Raw genomic sequence first — 20,799 nt, 5'->3', positions numbered from 1 at the left:
CATAACATGAGACTTCTCTGCCCTCAAGGAACTTATAGACTAGTGGGGGAGATAAGATAGAGACCACAGAATTTTAAAAGGAAAGATAGAAATAGAGTTTGATGTTAGTGCTGATGGAGAGAACACCTCTGGCCCCCAAGAAATCAAGGAAGGTTTTATGAAAGAGGTAGGATTGTTCTTAAAGTGTCAGCTCAGAGGTTTCCAGAGGGCTCATTGATTTAGAGATGGGAGGGCTACCTTAGAGGTCATCCAGTCCAACTCCCTCATTTCACAGATAAGGAAACTGAAGCTAATAGGGATTAAGTGGCAGTTAGACTGTGAAATGGATAGACTGCTGGACCTGAAGCTAGGGATACTGAGTTCAAATCTTGCTTCATTTATTAGCTCTGTGATCCTGGGAAAATCCCTTAACTTCTTTCCGCCTCCATTTCCTCATAAAATGGAGACAAAAATAGCACCTATCTCCCAGGATTGTTGTGAGGATCAACAGGGATATCATATGTAAATTGCTTTATCAATTGTAAAGTGCTATATAAGTTTAAGCTATTATTATTAATATCATCATTGCATGACTTGCCCAAGGTCACACAGGTTATAAGTAACAAGGGCAAGATTTCAATCTAGGTGCTATCTTATTCCTTACTTCAGCTAGGATTGGCTGCAGAGAGCATGATGTAGATGGGGACAGGAGAACAGGAGAGGAAGAAGGGGTGGTACCCTTGCAACCTCAAGATGTCAGGACGTTGACTTTACTACTTTGTATTCCAGGGAAAGCTCTTGCTCAGAAAAATGCTGAAGTTGTCTTCATCAAGAAGAACACTTGTACTAGCATTGACATTGAAAAAGAAAGTCAGTATCTGATCATGGGAAAGGAAGCACTTCAGATAAAACACAATTTCAGTTTCAAGTAAGTCACTCGTGCTTAGAAAGGGGGAGCTCTCCTCCAAAGCATAACTAAACTGGCAGGAAGGTCATCTCCATTCTGACCTGCAGGAAATCCCTGAAACCATAGTGTTAATTGCTTTTAGTGAGGTCGATTCAGATATAAGTACAATTTACCCTCATAAATATTAACAACATAAGAACTGCCATAAATGGCAAGTTCATTTTTTAGAACTTTGGAAAAGAGATGTATCAATGCTTCACTTAACTAGGATCCCATAGGAATGAGGATTGGAATCTAAGTGAGTTCTACAGATGCCTGGAACTCTTCTATATCTCTTTTACAAAATGTTATACAACGTTTGCCTTATTAAGTAGTATATATAGAACACAAATTAATTTAATTGGGATGATTTAGGGTCACTACTAAGTACAGCACCTACTAACAACTACACCATGCAACAACATGAGGGTGGTTGGTAGGAAGAACATGTAGGGATTGATGTATGTGAGGACAATTTCCTCCTATGCCAACTGATTCTCCCTACCTCCATGGCATCGTGTCTCCATTTTCCTGTCTTCTCCCTCTACTGTCAGCCTGTTCCTCTGATCCTCTTAATCTTACGTTATCAATAACTCTATTACTGAAGGCCTGAGCATGGTTTTATGCCTGTTTTGCTGAGGGAAATGAATGAGCTTGAAAACTTTTCTCATATATGAATTCCGAGATGTGTTGTGCAAGATGGCAGCCTTTGGGAGTCAGAATCTTGTTAAGTGGTATGTGTGAGCACTCATGTAGAAGAATGAAAGTCATCAGTCAAAACATTTGTTGAACACTCCCAGGCACTAAAGATAGACAGCCAAAAACTGAAACAGCACCTATTTTCAAGGAACTACATGCTAACAGGGGAAACATGAACATATAGAGGGATATACAGAATGAATACAAATCAATAAAAATAGCTAAGTACAAAATAATTTGAGAGAGAGAACACTAACAATTGATGGGTCAGGAAAGACTTCATGTAGAATGTGCTATTTGAGCTGCGTCTTGAAGGAAGAGAGGATTTCTTTAAGGTAGAGGCCCAGAGATGGAAAATGAACTCTTGTATGTAAGGACTGTATGTCTGACTGCTGGGTGGCATAGTGGATAGAGTGCTGAGTCTGGAATACTCATCTCCCTGAGTTCAAATCCAAACTTGGATACTTACTAGTTGCATAACCCTGAGTAAGTCACTTATCCCTTCTTGCCTCAGTTTCTTCATCTGTAAAATGATCTGGAGTAGGAAATGGCAAACCCCTCCAGTGTCTTTGCCAAGAAAACCCTAAATGGGATCACAGAAAATAAGACATGACTGAAAAACAAGTGAGCCAACAACAAAATGTAAGGAATATTGAGGAGTCTAATTTGACTGGCTCACAGGGTTCAGGAGAAAAGTAATGTCCAATGAGGCTGGAAAGAACGGTTAAGGAAAAGTCATGAAGCTTTAAAAGCTAAACAGAAGAGTTTGTATCTTAAGACCCTGGAGCTGATTGAATAGGGGAATGACATAGTCATAAGAAAAAGCAACTTGTCAGCAGTATGTAGGATAGATTGATGTGGAGTGAGACTTGAGGCATGGAGAACAATTAGAGTGCTGCTGTAATAATCTAGGCACAAGGTGATGAAGACCTGAACTAGACTGGTGAAGCAGAGAAGGGACTGGATGTGAGAAATTTGGTGGAGGTGGAAGCAGCAAGATTTGGCAACTGATTTATTATGTGGGTGAAGGAAAGTGAGTTGAGAATATCACCAAAGGCACAAATCTGAGAAACAATAAGAATAGTAATAACTTAGACAAAAATAAGGAAAGTTTGAAAAAAGGAAGAGTTTAGGGGAATCTTTTAGATAACAAGTCCAGTCTTAGATATGTTGAGTATAAAACTCAACTTGTTTCTGACATATCCAGTTTGAAGTATCTGATAGACATCAGATGGGGTGTTCAGGGAGAGCTAACATCTCTGGGGTAAGGGCTTGCTAAGCCCTTTTCATGGCCATCCATCCACCTTTGGTCTCTACCTGATTCACCCAACTCTCACCAGTGGCTATACCCCAGTAAAACCATCTCAGCAGGTGGGCTAAACCAGGTTGAGGGTAACTGACAGGCCTCAAACCTGTCAGTGAATTAGGGGAATGTCTACCCCAAGCATGTGAAGATTTTCCCTGGCAGAATGGGTGGATGAGAACAATTTGTTCCAATAACCATGAAGGTGGTTGAAGCAGGTGCTCTGCAGCACTTAGAGGTTGTTCAGATATTGAAGATGCCAAGGTCATCTACAGCATCCTGGAGTCATCTTGACTTTTTACTTGTCACTGGACTCAGTGACTCAGGAAAACAGAATATGACTTTGTTCAACACTGCCTCACTTATGTCCAATTCTATCGAATTCACACCTAAGTTAAGATATCACCCATTTTGTCATTTTTCCTCTTCAAAAACAAAAGACAATTGTTAATAAGGGACTGAAGATCAGGGGAGAGAATGAGGCTAGACATTCAGATATGGGAGATGTTAATTAAACATGAGGGAGATGGGGTCCGTAAGGGGTAGTATAGAGTGAGAAAAGGGCCCAGAACAGAACCTTGGGGAATGGCCACCATTAGAGGACATGATATGGATAATAATCCAGCAGAGGAGAACGAAAAGAAGCAGTTAGTTAGACAGGTAAGAGGAGAACCAGAAGAGAACAGTGTCACAAAAGCTCAGAGAGGAAGAATTATTCTGAAGGAAAATGAAGACAATAGTGACAAGTACAGCACAGAGGTTGAGAAGGATAAGACCTGTTTTGTTTTTTTTTAAGCCTTTAGATTTGGAAATTATTGGTAACTTTGAAGAAAGCAGTTTTAATTAAGTGATGAGATCAGAAAACAAATTGCAAAGAATTGAGTGTATGAGTAAAAGCAAAAGCAGTGAGTAAAGATAGTAGCAATAGTTTGGCTGCAAAAGAAAGGAGATGTATAGGATGATAACTTGAGGGGAGAGCTGGGTCTAATGAGAACATCTTGTGGTTGTTTTTTAAGGATGAGGTACAGTTGGGTATGTTTGAAGTCAGTGGCTAAGGGACCAGTAGATAGGACTACTTTTAAAGAGGCCTATTCACTGAATGGGTATTACCTCACTTTAAGTGAATACCTGAAAAGGCCTTAGCCTAAAAGGCCAAGGTTTCCCAATTGCCTCATCCTGGACCATCTCCAGTCATCCTGATGAATATGTGGTCACTGGATCCAGATGGCTCAGGAGGAGAAAGTAAGACTGGTGATCTTGCACAACCCTCCCTCACTCAAAACCAAGTCAAGTGCAAGTCATTTCTCTGATGTCATGGTCCTCTTCAAAAATGAAAGATGAACACAAGATAGGAGAAGCTGAGGACTGGAGCAGGAGTCATGCTTGAAGTTAAAAGTTACTAGAGAACATGGAAGATGAGATCAAAGGTACTCGATCAAGGGCATATGTGAATGGATTAGCCTAGGAAAGAGACTGGGGAAAAGAGAGAAAGAGACTGGAAAGTAATCTTAAGGTGTTCTGAGATGAAGCAAATGAGAAAATTAGCTCACATCAAAAGGCCTCAACTTTCTCAGCGAAATAGGAGACAAGGGCTTCAACTGAGAAAGAGGAGAAAGATGGAGATACAGGAGTTTTGAGAAGAAAAGGTCTGGAAAAACTTTTGTCAAAAGTGGAAGAGGGAATCAATTAGGGAAGAATAAATGGATTGCCTTGTTGCAGTTGAAGAAAACTGACATGAATTTATAATGTACCCAGCTAGCACAGTAATGTGACTTCCTCCAGTTCTCTTCAATGGCAGGTGAGAAGGAACGGAGGGGAGTCAGATGATGGGCGTGATCCAAGGCTAAGGTTTAACATGGGAGAAATGTCAGTAGAACAAGGGAGCAAAGGATTTGAGAACATAGAATGTTGAGTTGAAATGGATCAAAATTGGAGAGGGAGGGAGGTGAAGTCAGAGCAGGGGTAATGGCTTGAGAAAGTAATGAAGAATAGAGGGCACAGAGGCCTTAATGAAGGTAGAGAATAAGCTTAAGAGGTGGGAGACATAAGAAGAGATGGAATGTTAGGAGGTTATGGTCAAATAAGGGAATGTTGGAGTTTTTAGTTAGAAGAAATGGAACATTTCTGGGTGATAGTGAGATCAAATGTATGACCATACCTACATCTACTGAAATGAATTGAAAGAGTGGGTCATGGGATTTAGGAATTGTTAACCTGGTATTTTATCACAGAAGTTGGTTGTTTATCGCATGCCAAGTTATGGCATTGTTTTCTCAGGTTTTTGTTTATTTTTGTTTGTTTTGCCTTTTTTAAATAATACTGAGAGAAACTTAGTTATTCTGGTGTTCTCTATTCATGGTCATAGCTGACAAACATATCTTCATTTCTCTTGGCAGATACGTGTATCCTTTGGACTCCCTGACTTGGATTGAATATTGGCCTTCAGATGAAACTTGTTCATCATGTAAAGATTTTATAGCTAATTTAGAAGAGTTTTCTGAAAGCGTCTTTTTATATGGTTGTTAAAACACTTGAACAAACAAAGCTCTGTTTGATATCCATAATGGGTGTTGCAAGAAAATTAACCCAGGAAGAAAGGAGGACCTGAAATTTGTAGTGAACCTAGAGGATGCCCTTTATTTTTTTGTCTAATTGATCTGAACCCCAGGACTGTCATTAGAGCCTTGGGATAAAGGAGAGAACAAAGGGGGGCAGTGCATCTCTCACACAACCACTGGTTCCTATGTGCAGAGGTAAAGCCAGACAGGCCAGAGACTAACCCTTCCCATCTAGAGCTGAGACCTTTCTTGCTTGGATTTGTTACTTTCCAGGCTTCCTTAAAACTGTATAGTTTCATGTTTTTTTTAAATTATTTTCCCTGAGCTCTTTAGCATTCAAACCTGGACCAACTTGGAAAGCCCCCTTCACTTCTATTCTGTGGTACTTGCTTTGATAAGATAATGATTTTAAGAGCTGTAACTTTCTACAATAACATGGCCTTGGGGGACAATGTAGAAAAATACACCCAAGTCATTGGAAACCAGAAGCAGTGAATTGGAACCCCTCCTAAAATAAACTGCTCAGGAATGCTTCATTGGGCCAAAATAACAGATCCATTGAAATGTAGTATCTTACCCAAACATGCCCACTCCTTAGAGAAAAATACAGAGAAAGAGAAAAGTGATCATTAAAAACTGTTCTTGGCAATTTAAACTGTGTCTGAAAAAAATGTGTTTTACGCAAGCTCAGCACCATCGGTACAGACCTTGGCAGAACAAAGCAAGAACAAAGGCATTGCTTTGGAGGAGGAACAAAGTTTCTAGAAAGCTAAGTGCTGGATATCATTGGTGTTTTGGATGTGCAGTCTAAACAGGTCCAGGTCAGCTCACATATCACCAGGAAATGTGGAGATCACCTGTCCCAAAGTCACAAAGAGTTCATTCCCTTAAGCCTGCTTTGTTAAAGTTAAGAATAATCTATGTTTTTACAAATGGAAATGAACTACTTTCTGAAATTCTAATGGCCCTTTCACCTCAGGGAGCTACAGATCTAGTATATTCCTCTTTCTGTGTGGCCTTGGGTGAGACACTTTCCCAATCTGGCCTCAGTTTCCCCTTCTATCAAAAAAGGGCATTGTATTTGATGATGTAATTTCCTTTCCAGGTCTCAAATGCCATAATATAGAAAAATAGGTTAATAATTTGGAAAGAATATCACATTTAGAACCAGTAGATTTGGATTTAAATCTTGAATCTATTGCATATTAACCATGACACAGAGAAAGATACTTAATCCTTTTTAAAGTTTCTTCCACGTAAAAGAGGTATGGAGAGTAGGAGGGAGTTTTAACTGTACACTTTCTAAGCTTCTTTCCAATTCTAAATCCTATGATTTCATGCAAGTAGTACTGCCCACCTATAAAACTGTGCAGTCCCTTTGACTCAGCAATACCACTAATAGGTCTATATCCCAAAGAGATCAAAGAAAATAAAAAGCACTTCTATGTACAAAAGTATTTATAGCAGCTCTTTGTGTGGTGACAAAGAATTGGAAATCAAGGAAATTCTTATCAATTAGTGAATGACTGAACAAATTGTAACATATGATTGTGATGGAGTACTATTGTGCTATAAGAAATGACAAGGGAGGTGGTTTCAGAAAAAAACAAAAACAAACATGACAAGATTTATATGAACTGATACAAAGTGAAGTGAGAAGAACCAGAAGATCATTGTTCACCATAACAGCAGTGTTGTAATGATGATCAATTGTGAAAGACATGGCTACTCTGATCAATACAATGATCTGAAATAATTCCAAATGACTTATAAGGGGAAAATGCTATCCACCTCCAGAGAGAGAACATATGAATTCTGAGTCCAATTTTAAGTATAATTTTCTGACCTTTTTTGTTTTTTTTAAATATGGCAAATATGGAAATAGATTTTGCATAATTTCACATGGACGATTGACATCATATTGCTTACCTTCTTAATGGGTAAGGGAAAAGTTGGGAAGGAGGGAAAGAATTTGGAACTCAAAATTTAAAAAGAAAAGAATGTTAAAATAAATAAAGAATAATAAATTAAAATGTAAAAAAATAAAATTTAAGGGTTGGGGGAAAAAAAAGACAAGTACTACTCAAGTTGCAAATGCCTAATTTATGAACAGCCATGACATGCGAGTCACCATTGGATGCTAAATATGGGAAAGAACTTTACCCAAAGTTGGATTTCTTAAGACAGTATTTTCCCTTTGCCTAAAACCCAGGAAAGGTCAAGAGGACCAAAAATCTTAGAGACTTGAAGAGCCAGAATATGTGTAGAATTATGTTTCCCAAAGTTCTTGGTAGACCACAAGGAGATTATGTGTGTGTTTGTCCTATGTTGCTGAAGAAGACCATGCCATCAGAGAAATGATGACATGATTTGCACTTGACTTTGTTGTGAGTGAGGGAGGGCTGTGCAGGTCACCAGCCTCACTTCCCCTCCAGAGCCATCTGAATCCAGTGACCAGATATTCATCAGGATGACTGGAGGTGACCCAGGATGAGGCAATTGGGGTTAAGTGACTTGCCCAAGGTCACACAGCTAGTGAGTATCAGGTGTCTGAGATGAGATTTGAACTCAAGTCCTCCTGACTACTGCACTGGTGCTCTATCCACTGCACCACCTAGCTGCCCTTAAAGACCACATGGAAAGAGTCCTGGATCAGCTAATGCTTCTTTTTCTATCTCTCTGTTTATTCAAAAGTCACAAGTAAAAGTCCCCTCAAGGCCAAAAGGATCAGAAATCTGGAAATATATGATCACACATATTGTAGAACTTTGAAAACCTTTAATATCTATATTCATTCACTATTTTAAAAAGCATGTATTAAGCACTTACTGTGTATAGGACACTTTGCTAGTTTCAAAGGGAGATGGAAAATTTAAGACAGACGTTGCTCCTGATCACGTGGAGCTTACTTTCTAACTGGAGAATAAATCACCAACATAGATAATTTATATAGCACAGTTTCTACAGGATTCATTCAATCCAACCATTTAGCAAGGCTTAATAAGCATCTACAGTGTTCCTACAATGTGCAAAGTTCAACGCTAGAAACAAGCAAAAAAATAAAAACTACCCTCAAGAAGGACAACTCCGTGGAGCAGTGGATAGAGTGGCAGGCCTGGAATCAGGAAGACTCATCTTTCTAAGTTCAAATCCAGCTTCAGACACTACCTGTGTGAATCTGTTTGCTTCATTTCCTTCATCTGTAAAATGAGCTGGCAAAGAAAATGACAAACCACTTCAGTATCTCTGCCAAGAAAACCTTAGATGGGGTCATGAAGTGTCAAACATGAGTAGAAAACAACAATCCTCAAGAAGTCTGCATTTTACTTAACTTTCCTAGGTACAGTGTGGAAAATTTTGAACAATCATAATCATACAAATGCAATTGTATGATTCAAAAATTTGTATGCTTCGGGCAGAGCCAAGATGGCGGAGTAGAAAGACGCACATACACATAGCTCTGAACCCACAACCCACAGAACGGCTAGAGGGGAGTAACTCACGGCGAATTCTGCACCCAGAGGCCACGGAATATTGGAGCGAGGGAGATTTCTGTTCCGGAGGGACCTGCAAACCTCTTGCAGGGGGTCCTTCACTCTGTGGACTGGGAGCCGGGACTGGGAGCTGAGTGCAGCCCTGCAGCGGCTGCGACACCGTGAGTAAAAGATCTGAGCGGGCTACGGAGACGGGATCTCCAGCGGCCACGCGGGTCCCTCCACCCACAGAGGGACCTGCAAACCTCTCGCAAAAGGTCCATCGCGCTGCAGACGCGGAGCCCAGTCCAGACCTGCAGCAGCCGGGGCTCCGAGAGGTACAGATCCGAGCAGGCTTCAGGGACGGGATATCCAGCGGCGGCACAAGCCCCCCCCGCCCCCCACAGGTGACGAGGGTCGGTGAAAGAGTCTCTTTGGCGGGTCAAGAGGGTAGCAGGGTGTCCCCATGGCTCGGGCCCCCCCGGGAGATAGAAGCTGAGAGGCCGCTGCAGACAGGGGCTCCCCAAGCGAGCGGGAGCCTGGATCCATTGTGGAAGGTCTGTGCATAAACCCCTCGAGGGAACGTTGCCTGAGAGGCGGCCCTGCCCCGACCTGACCATCTGAACTTAATTCTCACACTGAATAGCAGCCCTGCCCCCGCCAAAAGCTCTAAGGCGGGAAGCAGCATTTGAATCCCAGTCCCCAAACACTGGATGGGAGGATCAGGAGGTGAGGTGGGTGTGAGGAGAATATTCAGAGGTCAAGCCACTGGCTGGGGAGAATGCCCAGAAAAGGGAAAAGAAATAAAACTATTGAAGGGTATTTTCTCGGAGAAAAGACACTTCCTCCCTTCCTTTCTGATGAGGAAGAACAATGCTTACCATCAGGCAAAGACACAGAAATCAAGGATTCTGTGCCCCAGCCCACCTAATGGGCTCAGGCCATGGAAGAGCTCAAAAAGAATTTTGAAAATCAAGTTAGAGAGGTGGAGGAAAAACTGGGAAGAGAAATGAGAGGGATGAAAGAGAAGCATGAAAAGCAGATCAGCTCCCTGCTAAAGGAGAACCAAAAAAATGGTGAAGAAATTAACACCTTGAAAACTAGCCTAACTCAATTGGCAAAAGAAGTTCAAAAAGCCAATGAGGAGAAGAATGCTTTCAAAAGCAGAATTAGCCAAATGGAAAAGGAGATTCAAAAGCTCACTGAAGAAAATAGATCTTTCAAAACTGGAATGGTACAGATGGACGCTAAGGACTTTATGAGAAAGACAGATATCACAGAACATAGCGAGAAGATTCGAAAAATGGAAGATAATGTGAAATATCTTATTGGAAAAACAACTGACCTGGAAAATAGAATCAGGAGAGACAATGTAAAAATTCTGGGACTACCTGAAAACCATGATCAAAAGAAGAGCCTAGACATCATCTTCCATGAAATTATCAAGGAAAACTGCCTTGAGATTCTAGAACCAGAGGGCAAAATAAATATTCAAGGAATCCGCAGAACACCGCATGAAAGAGATCCAAAAAGAGAAACTCCTAGGAACATTGTGACCAAATTCCAGAATTCCCAGGTGAAAGAGAAAATATTGCAAGCAGCTAGAAAAAAACAATTCAAGTATTGTGGAAATACAATCAGGATAACACAAGATCTAGCACCCTCTACATTAAGGGATCGAAGGGAATGGAATAGGATATTCCAGAAGTCAAAGGAACTAGGACTAAAACCAAGAATCACCTACCCAACAAAACTGAGTATAATACTTCAGGAGAAAAAATGGTCTTTCAATGAAATAGAGGATTTTCAAATTTTCTTGATGAAAAGACCAGAGCTGGAAAGAAAATTTGACTTTCTAACACAAGAATGAAGAGAACCATGAAAAGGTGAACAGCAAAGAGAAGTCATAAGGGACTTACTAAAGTTGAACTGTTTACATTCCTACATGGAAAGACAATATTTGTAACTCTTGAAACATTTCAGTATCTGGGTACTGGGTGGGAGTACATACACATACATGCACACACGCACACATACATAGAGACAGAGTGCACAGAGTGAATTGAAGAGGATGGGATCATATCTTAAAAAAAAAAATGAAATCAAGCAGTGAGAGAGAAATATTGAGAGGAGAAAGGGAGAAGTTGAATGGGGCAAATTATCTCTCATAAAAGAGTCAAGCAAAAGACTTATTAGTGGAGGGATAAAGAGGGGAGGTGAGAGAAAAACATGAAGTCTACTCTCATCACATTCCACGAAAGGAAAGAATAAAATGCACACTCATTTTGATAGGAAAACCTATCTCATAATACAGGAGAGTGGGGGACAGGGGCACAAGCAGGGTGGGGGGGAGGATGGAGGGGAGGGCATGGGGAGGAGAATGCAATACGAGGTCGACACTCATGGGGAGGGAAAGGATCTTAAGAGAATAGAAGTAATGGGGGACAGGATAGGATGGAGGGAAATATAATTAGTCCCATACAACACAACTAGTATGGAAATCATTTGCAAAACTACACAGATTTGGCCTATATTGAATTGCTTGTCTTCCAAGGGGAAGGGGTGGAGAGGGAGGGAGGTAAAGAAGTTGGAACTCAAAGTGTTAGGATCAAATGTAATGTTCTTACCACTGGGAAATAAGAAATACAGGTTAAGGGGTTAAGAAAGCTATCTGGCCCTACAGGACAAAAGAGAAGACGGAGACAAGGGCAGGGAGGGAGGATAGAGGAGAGAGCAGATTGGTCACAGGGGCAACTAGAATGCTTGGGTATGGGGGGGGAGGGGATAAAAGGGGAGAAAATTTGTAACCCAAAATTTTGTGAAAATAAATGTTAAAAGTTAAATAAAAAAATTAAAATAAAAAAAAATTTGTATGTTTCATAGAAATCATAATTAAAAAAAAATGAAACTCAAATGATCAGAATAACATTATAAATTCTGAGAATTTCCCTCCCCCTTCAAAGTTCTGCCTGGCATTTCATCAAATAAATTGGTAACACTTTCCAAGATCCTCTGGTTTATCTTGGAAAATACTGATTCGTATTTAATGAAGTAAGAGTTATTTGAGAAAAGTTATTGTGGATATTTAGATCAATATTAATAGTATTTATAAAGCAGTAGTAGTAGTAATAGTAGTTTGTCATTCTTTTCAAAGAAGACCAATGACATCCTACATGAGAGATATCTTGACTTGCACATGCATTGGATTTCAGTGAGGCAGAGTTGCACAAAGTGAGTTGCCCACTCTCACTTCCAGAGTCATTGAAGTCCAGTGGCAAAACAAAAGTCAGAATGGGATGCAGTGTGTGACTTTGGTGTCTTCGATGTCTGATCAAGCTCTAAACCCTCCACAGTATCTACTCTGGTTACCTTCCTGAGGTGGTATAGTTTGACGGAAAGACTGTGAGTTAGGAAACCTGAGTTGTGCCTATGATATCACACTCCGTGACCTTCGGGAAGTCATTCACCTTCTCTATAACAAGATTTCTCATCTGTAGAATGGGAAACAACGCTGTGCTGATTATGACACAAAAATGTGATCATAGGAAAATCCTCTGAAAAGAGTAAAATGCTGCATAGACGTGAAGATAGGGACTGTGCCTGATTTGTCCTGGCATCTCCTCCAGACGATTGCAGTGGTGTTCTTGCACAAGAGAATGAATGAATCAATGAATGGCTGAATTGGATTATTGTAACAGATATATAACAGGTTTATCATAATAGAACTCTAATCTTGATAGTAATATTAATATTGAATCTCAACTGCTTTTTTCCCCTGTAAAGTGTCTTCAAAATTTAAAAGAAGGATAAAGAAACATTCCCCTTGTTTCAGGAGAAAGGTAACAAATGGTAAGTATGATATTGCCCATGCTTAAAACATGGTCATTGTGTGAGTTGGTTTTTTATTTTATTTTATTTTTAGTTTATGGAATAAAATAAGGATTTCCATAAGATAATATAATAAGAAAGATGATTGCTCATGAAACAGGAAATCTGTTATATACAGCTTGCTATTCCTTTTAAATATATAATAAAGTTACCACATAATTATCTTTTTTCCTTCCCTCACCCACCCTAGAGATGGCTACCATTAGATATAAATAAGTATATGTGTGTGTGTGTGCATAAAATTATTCTATACATACTTCTATTTATCAGTTCTTTCTATGAATGAAGTTGGTTTTGCTAAATTTTTTCTTTATTATAATGAAGAATTCACATCAAAGGACAAGTTACTTGGAAGAGACTTGTAAAAATATATATATAAAATCATCATTAAGGCATTTAAAAAATAAGTTTAAGGTAAGAGTTTAAAGTAATTCTCCACAGAACCCTCCAGTAAATGCTCTTTTGGGTATCCCTTCTGGTCAAGAACTCAAGAAAACTCTCCCTTACTTCAAGTTTGATTAAGTTGAAAGACCCTTTCCATGACATGGGCTGACCTCCTTATTATCATGGTAGGAAATCCTTGGGTACTTGGAGGTTCAGAGAAGCTCTTGTCTGAATTGAGGACCTTATCTATCAGTGACTGCTCTGTTCCCAGTGGGGCCGTGGAGGGGTTGCTGACGGAAATTACTGCTGAATGAAACTAAATATTATGTACATCTAGGCCTCAATGAGTATGAATGATGAATCCTGTGAAGTAGTCACATTATTTAAATTCACACTACATATTTCCATAGTTCCACTGGAACTAATTACTATTATATATAATTATAACTTTGAAAAACATGAATTCAAATATATATGAACACCTTGTATTCACACATTATTCACACTAACCAGGACTTGGCTATAATTATAATGGCCAAGATTGTCTCTGAGAAAGAGTTGAGCAAATATACCTCCATTTACTGCAGAACTAAAGGACTATGGATGTGGAGTCTAGCATACATTATCAGACACTATCGGGTTAGTTTGATTGGTTAGTTTTGCTAAAATGGCTTTTTTTCTATTTGCTTATTAACTTTTATTATAGGGGAGAACTTGGTGGGTAGGGTAGGAAGAAGGGATACATTCAGAATTAACATGACAAAAGAAAAGGTATCAATGGAAAATAAAATTTTACTTGTTTTACAAATACTACTGAATATATTTATTCTCTCTGCAAAAAAGGTTTTTGTGGATCCCAGCCCAGATCCCATTTGGACATTAGTGCTGTGTGGCCTGTGATAAGTGGGTAATAAAAAGGCAGATTTTTATTGCTAGTGTTACAGTCACCTTTACAGAGAGTACTAGTGAATGTTTACTTTGGAAAAATGATGATTTAGTAGGTATAGTTATGAAATTCAGGGCACTCCTCAGAGCACAGGTCTGAGAAGGTTCCATACACAATGAGGGGTTCAGGAGCAATCAGAGGACATTTTGGTGAGGCAAAGAGAAGGGCATAGAAAGGGAGGTTGGAGATAAACTTGTCAGAGATAAACTTGACCTGGCTCAGAATTTTGTCAGCTGAAAGGATCTTTTGTAATCTGAGTTTAGAGTTTGTAAATTGTGAAAATGAGTTCCAAAACATACACACACACACACACACACACACACGTACACACACACGAATTCTAGGCAGCCACTGGGTTGTTTTATGCATGTATGTGGGGCGTATGTGTCTGTGCTTTGCTTTCGTTGTTGTGTCTTTTCAGTCCTGGCTGCCTCTTCTTGATCCCATTTGGGGTTTTCTTGGCACATATACCAGAGTGGTTTGCAGTCTCCTTCTCCAGTTCATTTTACAAATGAGGAAATGGGGTTAAGTGACTTACCCAGGGTCACACAGCTAATAAGTGTCTAAGGCCAGATTTGAACTCAGGAAGATGAGTTTTCCTCCAGGCTTGGTGCTCTATCCACTATGCCACCTAGATGACTAGAGCTGGGACAGACCTTTGGAAATAAAATACTGGATTCACTGGCATCATGGTATAGTGGAAGGAGCCCTAGACTAAGTCATAGGATTATATTTACTTTTGTTATTTATTTCCTGTCCTGAAAAAGCCATTGGTTGTTTCTTCTATCCCTGCTGACTATTGTCCTCTTTCTCTTCTGCCTTGGTAGCTAAACTTCTCAAAAAGTTGTTTAAAATAGGTGCCTCCACTTTCTTTCTCTCTTTTCTCAACCCCTTAAAACCTAGCTTCTGACCTTATCATTCCACCAAAACTACTCTCTCCAAAATGACCAATGATCTCTTAGTTGACAAATCCAATAGCTTTCCCCAAATATCCTTCTCCTTAACCTCTCTACAGTTTTTGACCCTTGATTACTCTTTTCCTTGATACTCTCTCTAGATTTTTGGGACACTGCTCTCTCCTCCTTCTCCAACTACCTATCTGACTGCTTTGCTGGATCCTTTGCTGAGTGCTCTTCCAAATCACCCCTTCTAACCATAGGTGTCCCTTAGGGTTCTTTCCCAGACCCTCTTCTCTTCTCCCTCTATGCTACTTCACAAGGTGTTCTCATCAGCTCTAATGGATCGAACTGCTGTCCTTACGCTGATGATTCTCAAATCTACCTTTCCTGCTTCAGTCTCTCTGCTGACCTCTAATCTCACATCCCCAACTGCCTTTCAGATAGATCTTGAACTAGCTGTCCAGTAATGTCTTAAACTCAATATGTCCAAAATAGAATTCATTATCTTTCCCCCTGATCCCTCCTCCCTTCCTCTCATTCATATTGCTGTAAAGAGAAACACCATCCTTCCAGTCCTTCAGGCTAGCAGCAGGGGACTCATCCTGGTTTCCTCACTTTCTCAAGCACCACCTACCCTTCCCCCTAAATTCAAGCTGCTAAAAAAGCCTGCTGCTTTCAACTTTGCAACATCTCCTGAATACCCCACTTGTCTCCTCGGATATTGTTACTTTTCTAGTGCAGAGCTTTGTTACCTTAAGCCTCAAATACAGCAATAACCTGCTTTTGGGTCTACCCACCTCAAGTCTCTCCTCTCTCCAATTCATTCTCTATTCAATCACCAAAGTGATTTTCCTAAAACCCAGGTGTGATCATGTCACCACCCTCCCCACTCAGTGAACTCCAGTGGCTCCCTATTGCCTCCAGGAGCAAATACAAAATGCTTTGTTTGGCATTCAAAGCCTTTCATAACCTGGCCCCCTCCTAGTTTTCCAGTCATTTTACATTTACTCCCCACCACATACTCCTCTATCCAGTGACACTGTCCTCCAGGCTGTTCCACAAACACGACTCTCCATCTCTTGTCTGCAGGCATTTTCTCTGGCTGTCCCCCATGTCTGGAATGGTCTCCCTCTACTCCAATTACTGACCTCACTGATTTTAAGTCCCAACTAAAAATTTCACCTCCAACCTTGCCTACCCCCTCTTAATTCCAGTTCCTTCTTTCTATTTATTACTTCCTACTTATCTTATACATAACTTGCTTTATATGTATTTGCATGTTGTCTTCCCTGTTAGATTGTAATCTCCTTGAGGGCAGGAACAGTCTTTTACCTTTTTTAATTCTCAGCACTTAGTGCAGTGCCCAGCACATAGTATGTGCTTAACAAATGTTTACTGAATTGAATTCTTACCCGTGTGACCTTGTGCAAGCCACTTCCCCTCTCTGGACCTTAGCTTCCTCAGCTGTAAAATAAGTAGATTGGATTAGATGACCTAGAAGATTCCTATGAACTCTGAAATCACAGGCATATGAGTTTGTTAAATCATTCTGGGCCTATTTTATAATCTCCAAAATGAGAGGGTCAGACAAGATGATGTCTAATTTTTCTTCCACCTCCTATGGTCTTAAAATGTTTAGAATTGGAAAGAAAACTGAGACCTAAGAGGTAAAATAATTTGCCCAAAGTCACACAAATGACTGAGCAGAGATTAAAACTGAGGCTTCCTGATTCCAAGTTCAGGGAGCCTGTCATTAGAATGCCTCCTACTAACTGCTCCTGAAGTTTTCACAACTCCCTTGGAGTTCAAGGAATGGGAGGCTGTATGAGGGTGGGAGGAAGCTGAGAGGAATGAATACTTACAAGGAAGAAGTCGGGTACTTGGGATAATTAACTTTTATAGGAGACAAGTAGTCAGGACTGTTCTGGAATGGTTTGTTGTTGTTTTTCAAGTTGAACTCAACAAAAGAAACCAGACCTCATGGCAGGAAAGTAGTTTGAGGTTGTGGTGTCTTGTTTTAACCAGAGAGAGGGGAAACTGGAGCACAGCCCAAAGATGTTGTTTTGAGGACAGGCAGAGGTGAAGAGACAGGAGATCTGCCCCAGTGAGGATGGGGATTGGGAAGGAGGGGGTGCCTATGAATCCCTCAGCACAGTTTTCCATCATCCCCCTCTCCTCAGGGTCAAAGCCCAAAACACAAAACAAAACTAAAGGGATGGGGTAGGGGAGGGGAGGATGGGAAGGAGAGGAAGATACATGAGAATTGCCTATCCCTTTGTGGCATGTGAGTTTGGTTATTGTTTTTAATGAAATGGGGGAGAAACAGGAAGAGAGTTGTTCTTTCTTTGCTTGTCTTGTTCTTCTAAGAGACCTTAAGTTGTCTTCGTCTATCCTATCTCCAAGATCAATATATTTTGCTTGTGTAGAGATCATGTTTTCTTTTATTCTTAATGCTTTTTACTTCAGTTCTTCTAGATCAGAGGTTCCCAAACTTATTTGGCCTATTTCCCCCTTTTAAAAAAAAAATATTCATTTCCCCTCCTTTAACCCGTTAACGTTTTTTTTTTTTTTAAATCTGCATCATTTCAATAAAATATATTTTTTTTAATAATGTCTTAGATTTATTTATTGTAAATTGGTAGGAGGGGGAGTTCCTGCATTGAAATTTTGATGATGCAATCATACATCATGTAACTATATCATACAGTATTGTAAATAAGTCATTACATGCACATATTCCTGCCAATGCATGCTGGACTTCCCAACAAAGCACGACACAACAATGTGCAACACACTCACCTGCCAACACTTGCTTGTTAAGCACTGTCAGCAGACTTGACCACTGGTTATAACTTGCATTTTGTGTGTTTATTTGGAAAATAATGTAATCACTGAGACTTTAACTCTGTTACACAACAAATGAAATATGTAAAAGTACAGTTTTTCCAAACTGACTTATCTTCTCATCTTTCCTTATGCTTCCACTACCCCTTATTTTTATTAAATACCCCCCAATTGTACCCAAGGCTACTACCATCCACCTGTATCATTTGCTCTTTCCCCAAGAGGTGGAATCACCCACATTGGGAACCTATGTATCTAGACTGTCCTTCACTTCTATGTATTTGAATTCCCAATCACTTGTTTTCTCTTTTGTTTCTTTAGTAATATTTGCTACCATGGTTTCAAGATTTTCTATTTTTCCAATAATTTCTGCTGTTCAAGATACAAATTCTGCTTTTGTGATTCTTATTTCTCTTTTGATCCATTAAAAAACATCTAAATGTTTCCATGCTCTTGAGAATTCACAGGGCCCTCTGTCTCTTCAGATACTGATTAATTTATCCTTTCCTTTGCAATATCTATTCAGAGATGTTTGGACTCATTTAGATAGTTTAGAGACCATCTTCCCTTCTGTTATTAACTTCTTTTTTGTTGGTTCAACTGAATTTCCTTCCTCTTGAGATCTTTGGTAATTCAATTTCCTCATCAAATGTAGATTATAATAATTGTGGTGCTTATACCACAAGGTTATTGTGAGGAAGGTGATTTATAAATGTCAAAGTTTTATAGATACATGAGTTATTTTCAGTTGCCAACTGAGCTGAAAACAAGACTCTATTCTAATGGGATAAAGATCAGACCTGAAGAGAAATGATAAATCTTCAGGAATTAAGGAGTAGGGGGTAGAGGTGGGGTCAGTGGGTATGACCAAAGACAAGATTCTTTAACCTACTCTTGTACACTGGGAGAGAGAGGCCTACAAATGGGAGACATGGAGACTTGCCTGAGAGATGTGTGAATGTACATTATAATCATAACATATTTTTTTGTGTTTTAAAGTTCTCTTCTCATATTACTGTGAGATAGATAGACTCTTTTTTTTTTAGACTCTTTTTTTTTTATTTTGTAATGTTTAACAATCACTGCCATACAATTGTGATTTTATCCCCCCCACCTACCCCCCACTCCCCCCCTCCCTCCCCACGACTGCATACAATTCTGTATAGATTCTACATATACTTTCCTATTGAGTTTATTTTCACTATAGTCATGCTATGTAGTCAGACTAAGATAAATGAAAGAAATCGTATAACAAATCAGAACATGTTACACAAACACATACACATACACAAACATGATCTGCTACAATATGTGAGTGACTTCCATATTTCTCTCTCTGAGTGTGGCAGGCATTTTGCCTTGAGATCCTCCATTGGGATTTTTTTTTTTTTTTGGTAAGAAGTTCTTGTGTTATTACACAAATCTAAGTCTACCAGAAAAAACTCTCACACACTGTGGTTGTTGCTGTGCATAAAGTTCTCCTGGTTCTGCTCCTTTCACTCAGCATCAGGTCATATAAGTCCTTCCAGGCCTCTCTGAAGTCTTCTTGTTCATCATTTCTTATGGCACAATAGTACTCCATTACATTCATATACCATAAATTATTCAGCCATTCCCCAATTGATGGACATCCCCTTGACTTCCAGTTTTTGGCAACTACATAGAGTGCTGCTATAAATATTTTTGTACATGTGGGACCCTTTCCCATTTTTATGATCTCTTGGGGATACAGTCCTAGTAGCGATATTGCTGGGTCAAAGGGTATGCACATTTTTGTAGCCCTTTGGGCATAGTTCCAAATTGCTCTCCAGAATGGTTGGATGCGCTCGCAGCTCCACCAACAATGAATTAGTGTTCCAACTTTCCCACATCCTCTCCAGCATTTATCATTTTCTTGTTCTGTCATGTTTGCCAATCTTATAGGCGTGATGTGTTACCTCAGAGTTGTTTTGATTTGCATCTCTCTAATCAATAGTGATTTAGAGCATTTTTTCATATGATTATAGATAGCTTTAATTTCTTCCTCTGAAAATTGCCTGTTCATATCCTTTGACCATTTATCAATTGGGGAATGACTTGTATGATTATACATTTGGATCAGTTCTCTATATATTCTAGAAATAAGGCCTTTATCCCCGAGCTTAGTTGTAAAAATTCTTTCCCAATTTACTACATCCCTCCGGATTTTGGTTGCATTGGGTTTGGTTGTGCAAAAACTTCTCAGTTTAATGTAATCAAAGTTATCCATTTTGCATTTCATAATGCATTCTATCTCTCCTTTAGTAAAGAATTCTTCCCTTCTCCATAGATCTGATAAATACACTATTCCTTGCTTCTCCAGTTTATTCATGGTATCAATCTTTATACCTAAATCATGTACCCATTTGGACTTTATTCTTGTGTACGGTGTCAGGTATGGGTCTATGCCTAATTTCCGCCACACTGTTATCCAGTTTTCCCAGCAATTTTTGTCAAACAATGAGTTCTTATCCCAGAAGCTGGGGTCCTTGGGTTTATCAAACAGAAGGTTGCTATATTCCTTGCCTACTGCATCTTGAGTGCCAAGTCTATTCCACTTGTCTACCTCTCTGTTTCTTAGCCAATACCAAGTGGTTTTGATAATTGCTGCTTTATAGTACAGTTTGAGGTCTGGTAGCGCTAGGCCACCTTCCCAAGCATTTCTTTTCATTAGTCCCTTTGATATTCTGGACCTTTTGTTTTTCCAAATGAATTTTGATATTATTTTGTCCAGCTCTAGAAAGTAATTGTCTGATAGTTTAATTGGTATGGCACTAAATAGGTATATTAATTTGGGTAGAATTGTCATTTTTATTATATTAGCCCGGCCTACCCATGAGCAACTAATGTTTTTCCATTTAC

The 20,799-nt window shown here is 39.6% G+C and overlaps 1 protein-coding gene across 1 annotated transcript in view; it reads left to right on the top strand.

Annotated features, from left to right (window-relative positions):
- The window catches only part of C5 (complement C5), a 131,622-nt gene extending 125,482 nt beyond the window's left edge, over positions 1–6,140 (top strand). The window contains exons 40-41 of the mRNA XM_072631781.1: positions 769–907; positions 5,324–6,140. Of these exons, the coding sequence (XP_072487882.1) occupies positions 769–907; positions 5,324–5,453 (269 nt within the window). The 3' untranslated portion in view covers positions 5,454–6,140. The remainder of the gene's footprint in view (positions 1–768; positions 908–5,323) is intronic.
- The last annotated feature ends 14,659 nt before the right edge of the window (positions 6,141–20,799 follow it).

The sequence above is a fragment of the Notamacropus eugenii genome, chromosome 1 (genome assembly GCF_028372415.1).
Source record: "Notamacropus eugenii isolate mMacEug1 chromosome 1, mMacEug1.pri_v2, whole genome shotgun sequence".
Taxonomy (NCBI): domain Eukaryota; kingdom Metazoa; phylum Chordata; class Mammalia; order Diprotodontia; family Macropodidae; genus Notamacropus; species Notamacropus eugenii.
Note: the sequence above shows the minus strand (reverse complement) of the source record. Positions and strands in the feature narration are given on the sequence as shown.